The 6,786-nt window shown below is 46.2% G+C and overlaps 1 protein-coding gene across 1 annotated transcript; it reads right to left on the bottom strand.

The window, feature by feature from the left end:
- Positions 1-220: 220 nt before the first annotated feature.
- LOC139007273 (transcription initiation factor TFIID subunit 1) lies at positions 221-5,993 on the bottom strand. Its single transcript, XM_070410557.1, has one exon. It carries the CDS (start codon positions 5,991-5,993, stop codon positions 378-380), a length of 5,616 nt encoding a protein of 1,871 aa, XP_070266658.1. The 3' UTR covers positions 221-377.
- Positions 5,994-6,786: the final 793 nt, after the last annotated feature.

The following is a 6,786-nucleotide window of genomic DNA, read 5'->3' as shown; positions in this document are numbered from 1 at the left end:
AATGATACCATGCTTGGAAAATTTCTAATATACCAAGAGAACATAAAGCTATTAGTCCTTTCATAATTTCTCCTCCTTCCCCAGAGAAAAATGATACAAAGAGCAATAAATGAAGTTAAAGGCAAGCACTGAAGGAGGAGGAGATTGCTTTATTTTTATCAGTGGAAGGGGGAAGGGAGTTGCTTGATTTTAATCCAAAGGGTGACATTGCCCCCAGGAGAGGCGATTAGTTCAATATTATTTACTTACTATTTTTTAAAGGCTAAGGTGTGAATTAACCTGGTGATTTCAGGATCAGACACTGTACAAATATAAACAAATTAAATCACCTAGACTGGAGAACAGGGAAGGCTGACCAAGGAGGCCCAAAGGAAGCCTCATTCATCAGAGTCCAAGTCACTGTCCCCAGCAATCGAGTGGAAATCCTCACTGTCCTCCTCGTCCTCTGACAGGTGGACCTGGCATAGCACGCTCGGCCCAGAGCATTGCTCTTCCTCTTCCTCTTCTTCCTCCTCTGATACCTCATACCCGCCGATGCTGCTAAAGCTTGTGTCTTGGGTGTTCGACTTGGGGTCGGGCTCCTCATAGCTCCCATAACTGATGTTGCTATCCTCCAAACCATGAGAAGCCTCCCCACCATCACCCTCATAGGACATCATGCTTTCTTCATTTTCCATGCCCATCCTTGTGTTCTCCTGAAGCATTCGGGGCTGTTTGGGTATCATCCCACCAGATCCCACATCAGAGTCACTTCCCCTTTCACTCAGTTGGATAGCAGAGAAAGGATTATCTCCTTCTTCATCACTGCCAGCATCTTCCTCATCATCTTCTCCTTCAGACATAAGCAAATCCTCATACAGGACACTGGCTTGAGGCTGTTGCATGGTTCCTTCCTCTTCATCTGCAAGATCACCATCTGCACCTTCACCTTCCTGTGTCACCTGCTTTTCTGGAGTGGTAGTGGGAATATCCAGGACAGACATATTGCTCTCATCTTGAAATACAGAGGCATCTCGAGACATACTGAGGGATGTGTTGGTATCATATAAACCAGGTGGCTGAGGTGTATAAGGCCCTGGGGTCATTGGGTCCAAACTGTCTAATTCTGCTTCTTCCAAAACTGCTTCTTTAGCTGTACAAATATCCTTCTCAAGTTGAGTCAAATGTTCGTTAAACTCAGTCAATGTCTGGCAACAGACGTTCACAATCTCCTGAGCAGTCTTAGTATACTGACTTTCAGGCCCATTGTACTTAACACTGTTAGCAAGGATAAGATTGACATCATCTAGAAAGCTCTTTCGACTCTGATACTTGTGCTTGGAGATATTCTTACGTATAGTCTCTAAATCCATTGGACTGACAATCACTTCATAATAATCTGGAACAAACTTCTTATTAACTGGGTGATGAAATGGCCAAGAATCTGGAACTGCCATCATTTTCTGGGTGACAATATTATCCAGAATAAAAGAAAATGTCACTTGGTCATCATCATCCAACAAGGGATTGATAGCTTTCTCTAAACGAACCAATATGTCTTCTTTCTCTTTGAGTTTTTCATCACAGAGATCCAGCATGGATTGAGAGATCTGGGTCAATGAGTGCTTTGGCCCATTGTAGGTTGTACTATTTTTCACAATGAGCTCCAAATGCTCTCTGAACTCTTCCCGAGATGGGTAGAGGTGTTTACGTACATTTTCACGAAGTGTCTGTAAGTCCATTGGTCGAGTAATAATTTTGTAGTAGTCTTTTACAACCTTCCCATTGACTGGAGTGTGGAAAGGGTAAGTATTTGGAAGATCCCGCATGTCGTTGATGATAGACTCCAAGATAGATGACAGTGTCACCATGGGGTCTGTCCGGCGCCGGTGGATGGACTTAGGAGGTCTATTCAAATAGTCACAGTGAACAGTGGTTCCAACTCGCTGTCTCTTCTTAGGAGGGAGTTGCTGTTTAGGGAACTTGAGAACCAGAGACTTTCTGCGAACCTCATCTGCACTCTCAATTAGCTGTTTCCCCAAAACAATCTTGGTCCCTTCAACCTTGATAAGTTCTTCATTATCATTATGAATGGCTATCTTTTCCAACTCTTCTTCCTGTTCCTCTGTCATGGCAACAGGATTGGAAGGTGGAGCATTTGTTTGATAATAGAGGGGGCAGCATTTGTTTGTCCTCATGTGCCCAATGGCTCCACAAGCCCCGCATTTCAGTTTTAGGTCAGGACGCTCCTTCAACTCTTTCGGCTTTTTCTCAGGAGGACCCTTAAGCTTCTCCTTCTCCTGGTTCCGCTTAAGCCGCCTCAGCTGCTCTTGAATCCTCCGCCGTTCTTTTCGCATCTCTTCTCGATGCTGGTCATCAAAAAGGGCGAATTTTCGAATGAACTCCTCATCTTTTGCAGTCCGTATGCGCACATAGGCATCTATGACAGCTGGATTTCGGACCATCTCACAGCGAACATATTCTTTCCCCTCTTCATTTCGAAATGTGCGATAAATCTTGAGACAACGGCCAGTGGCAGAAGAGTTCAGGCTAGTCACAGAAGCCGTATCACCATCTCTGTGATTGTTTCCTGCTGCCGAACCTGCTGCCAGTAGCATCCTCTGTAGTTCCTTCCGCTCCTGCTCCTCCCGTTCATGTGACAGCTGAGAGCTGGTTTTCTTATTCTGCAACATGTTCTCTATAGCCTTCCCCATTTCTTCAAAGTCACTGTCTTCAGCTGAGCTGATATCTGTATCAGTTGATAAGACTTCAGTTGATGACAAAACCTTGTTTTGTAGGTCAAAGATGCGTTGACATTCCTCTTTGTAACGTTCTTGATGCTCAGCCACAGAAAACCTTGATCCACGGGCAAATTTACTCATTGGCCCTTCCCCAGAGCGGGCCTGTTCTGTTGACATTGTGCGCACCACATCAATCACTTCCCAGCGGGACAACTTTTTAATCTCTTCCTCAGGCACGCCAAATTTACGTAGAAGTTGCTTGGCATTTTTCAAAGAGAGGCGACGGAGGTCTGCATCTGTTCCTGTCACTGTTTTCTTCACTGGCTGAGGCTCTTTATCATCCTTCTGTTGTGTTGGTTTGTTTGGAATCTTCACATAGGAAAATCCTTCACCACACCCTGTGGGATCTGCCACCCCAGTCACCTCCAAGAGACACTTGCCCTTCATGGCAGAAATGAAGGCCCTTGTGGTGTTCCAAGGAGCAGTGCGAACCTCATCATCAATCTTCACCTGGAAATCTTCCTCGTTTTCTTCTTCTGGAGCAAAAAAGGACTTCTCGCCATAGCCAGCATCCTTGAGTCGCTGCTCTGCAGCTCTCATACTGTAATAAGCACAGCACTGCTCTGGAGACACCATAGCTCTGATCTCCTCTTCAGTTGGTAAACGAAAATCAGACTTCAGCACCCACCAATTTGAGTCCATCCCTGTGCGTTTGAAGTCAGCACAGAGCTTTAGTCTCTTCCGGAGGCTGCTTTCTGAATGAGAGGGAAAGGCTTTTTTTATCTCTTCCATTCGGATCCGCCGGGGCCAATCTGCACTCTTCCAGAAGAGGCGGTAAATAAAAACCTGGAGAAAGTCTCGAATATGTGTTTTGGCCCTTTTGGAGTTGGGCCCAGGAACTTCAAACAAGGGGCACTGCTGGCCAACCACAAAGATATCCACCAATTCCCGAATGTAGTAACCTTGCCTTGTCCGAATGATAAGGAAATCAGTTTCTGGCATCTTATGAAGATAAATTGGGGCACGAAAAAGATTGTTCTCAAACGCCTGCAGCAACTGGCCAGGATGGAGAGAGCCCAGGAAAGGAGAGGTATAGCAGTAAACAGTTTCTCCATATTTACAATCTGGGGCCCCGGGATCTTTTCCAGGTTTCCGCTTATAATAGTTTTTTATCTTGGTTGCCATGCCAACCTGCATCATTAACGGTCCATTTTCCTCACTGTATTCTGCTAGAATAAGATCTCCATCTTTGCCTGTGAGGTCCTGAGATGTGCGCATAAAAAACATCTCTCCACCACCTGAAGCTTGCCTCTCTTGTTCTCTCATCTTAGCTTTCTTTTTTATGTGCTTTAGCAAGGGTTGGACTGAGTGGGGACCTGGCTGAGACAATGCCCCAAAGGAGTACTTCTTCAGAGCTGGGCGATGGAATTGCCGGAGTTTGATGGGCCCCATTTGGGTGGGAAAGAAGGGCTGCCGTAATTCCACAGCAGGAATTGAGTGCTGGATAATATTTCCTCCGAAAGTGCCTCGAAGACCCTGTTGCTTGGGGTAGTAATATTCATCATTGGAGAGATTCCATGGATCTTTCACTTCTGGCTGAGACATGTTCTGCTGTGGTTCCTCCTTGAGGACTCCTGTTTTCCCTGAGAGAGTTTGACTCTTCTTTAGAGATGATTCCTTTTTACTCTCCTTGGAGGGGGAGTTAGATGTGGCCTCTTCCTTCTCATCAGGAATTTCCAAAATGAGATTCTCATCATTGGGATCAAGTGTCAAAACAGGAGGCTCCAACAGCTTGGGCATGGCCTGAGCATCCCAAATAATGTTGTCCTCCCAACGTCCATACACCAGCTCCTCATTGTCAATGGGAAAAATGGAGTACCAAGGCTTGTCATCATCCCCGGTGGCTGCAAAACCTTGCTGAACATTGTAAGCCCTGGCATTTCTAGTCATGCTGGAAGGAAGCCAGCCTGCCAGGCTTGCATGCTGAGGTTTTGTCCCTTTGTGTTTGACATCCTCCCCATCCCAGATGATATCATCCTCCCAATGCAGTTGTGTCGCCATCAGGAAGTTTTCATCAGCCAGAAGATCAGTGCCACTGCTTTCCTCAAATTTCCTAAAGTCCTCTATCATTCTACCTTTTATCACAGGTTCATGTTCCATCTTTCTCAGTTTGAAGCCATAGTCAAACCCACTGCCATCTTCAGGGACACCCAGCATATCATACCATAGTCGGGCAGGCCCATAATGCCACTCAGCTGCTCTTGGTTTGGTATCTGTCACTTTATCTATATCTCCAGTAGACTGGGAGAACATGGACTCCACAGGAGCCAACATTGTGATTTCATCATCAGATAGACACTGCTCTGGAGGTGGTGGCAGAGCATAGTCATAGGTCCATAAAGACTTCTGGTTGACTTCTGATTCTACTGAGCACTCCACCTCCTGAATCTGCTCTTCCTGTATCAGCTCACGGTGCTTCCTTTTCCTCTTTCTCCGAGCACTCCACCAAACAGACGTGACATTCTTTCCTGGTCCAAAAAGACGTAGGAAGCGTAACACCTTTCCAGGCCGAAATTCTGGGAAAAGTTCTGTGACACTCGGCAACAGCTTGGTAGCATCATGCTGCATAATCCCACCCAACGGTAGGGTCAGCTTTCCATCCTCAGATTCTGCCTGTGTTGCTTCCTGAGGTCCCATCTCATATTCTGAGTCAGAGGAACTACTGAATTCCACTTTTTCTGAGGCCAAAGAGGAAGGGGCAATGATGGAGGGCAAGATGATGCCTTCTCCATCTTCAGACACACCAGTAATAGCATCCTGGTCCTTATCCTTCTTTAATGGTCCTGGGGGTGGAGGTGGAGGAGGCATCAACTTGCAATCAATGTCTTCACAATCAGCATCATAGTCATCATCATCATATTCTGAGTGACAAAGGGGCTGCAAGCTCCCCATTGTGTGCTGGTATCTCCGACTTTCATCTTCTGCTACCTCACTGATGTCTGAATAGTCCACAGCATCTTCTGTGCTCCTGATCCATCCTTCATCATTTACCAGAGCATCATCATTCCCATTCAATTCTTCATTTTCTGTGAGTTCAGTGATCAAGCTGCCCAGACCCAAAGCCCCCAAGCCTTCCAAGTGCTTCTTACACTCATCGTCCAAGACGCTTTCCCCCTCCAGCTGCCCAGCTTCACTGATGTTGCCGAAAAGGAATCCCGTTAAAGAAAATGGGCAGCCCCTAGTAGAATCTTCATTGCTGTCGGTGTCAGACATGATGGCGGCCGTGGCACCCGCTGGGCACCAATTGTTGGGGTCCAACCCCAGCAGGTCCAGGGATTCCCAAAGGTGTGGACGGAGTCAGCGAAGAAGGAATGACACGGAGACAGCGTTCAGTTGATCAGCAGCCTAACCATGTTCTAGCCAGGATCTCCAGTCAGGTTCTGTGTTTTATTGTCTTGTTACATCTGTATTTATACCAGTTGATTTTAATCCTATCAATTTCTATTCCAAAGGTTAGGGCATTTCTTATCTCCATTCCAGGGAGTAAAGATTATGTAGCTTAAGTGTGATTGTTCATAGTTAAAGTGATTAACTACCCACCTGGCACTTAGTTAAGGAGTTTTATTCCCTCCCTAACTTCAGGGAAAAATCCTCACCTGGGGAAACAACCTTTCTTAAGGAGGTGGTCCTGTTTAAAACACATAGTGTTAAGAGAGGGAGCAAACATATGCCATATACACCAGGTTCCTTGAAACAAGCTGTGCAGATGTTTCTTCCCTGAAGCCACTGTGTCAAGCAGCAAGGGTGGACCAGCTTCTGGCAGGTAACTCTGATTAATGGAAACTATATAAAAAGCTTTTTGCTTTGTGGTGTTCTCCCAACCCCCCTGAGAGTATCTGGGTTCGAATGTAGCTCCAACAGCTCCTTCTCACCCATTTTTCTCACCTGGTTGGATGTCTAACTAGCATTTCCTGCACCTGGTTAGGAGTTCCTGAAAGAGGTTAGATGGGGAGTCCCCAGGCCATAGCACCTAGGAAGTCTGGCACAAGCATGAACCATTGACCAG

This window comes from Myotis yumanensis, unplaced genomic scaffold, assembly GCF_028538775.1.
Source record: "Myotis yumanensis isolate MYYU_CA2020_CCGP unplaced genomic scaffold, mMyoYum1.0.hap1 SCAF_3, whole genome shotgun sequence".
Classification (NCBI taxonomy): domain Eukaryota; kingdom Metazoa; phylum Chordata; class Mammalia; order Chiroptera; family Vespertilionidae; genus Myotis; species Myotis yumanensis.
Note: the sequence above shows the minus strand (reverse complement) of the source record. Positions and strands in the feature narration are given on the sequence as shown.

Excerpts from the sequence above, each read along its gene's own strand:
- LOC139007273 (XM_070410557.1), bottom strand. The coding sequence starts at position 5,993 with ATGTCTGACACCGACAGCAATGAAGATTCTACTAGGGGCTGCCCATTT.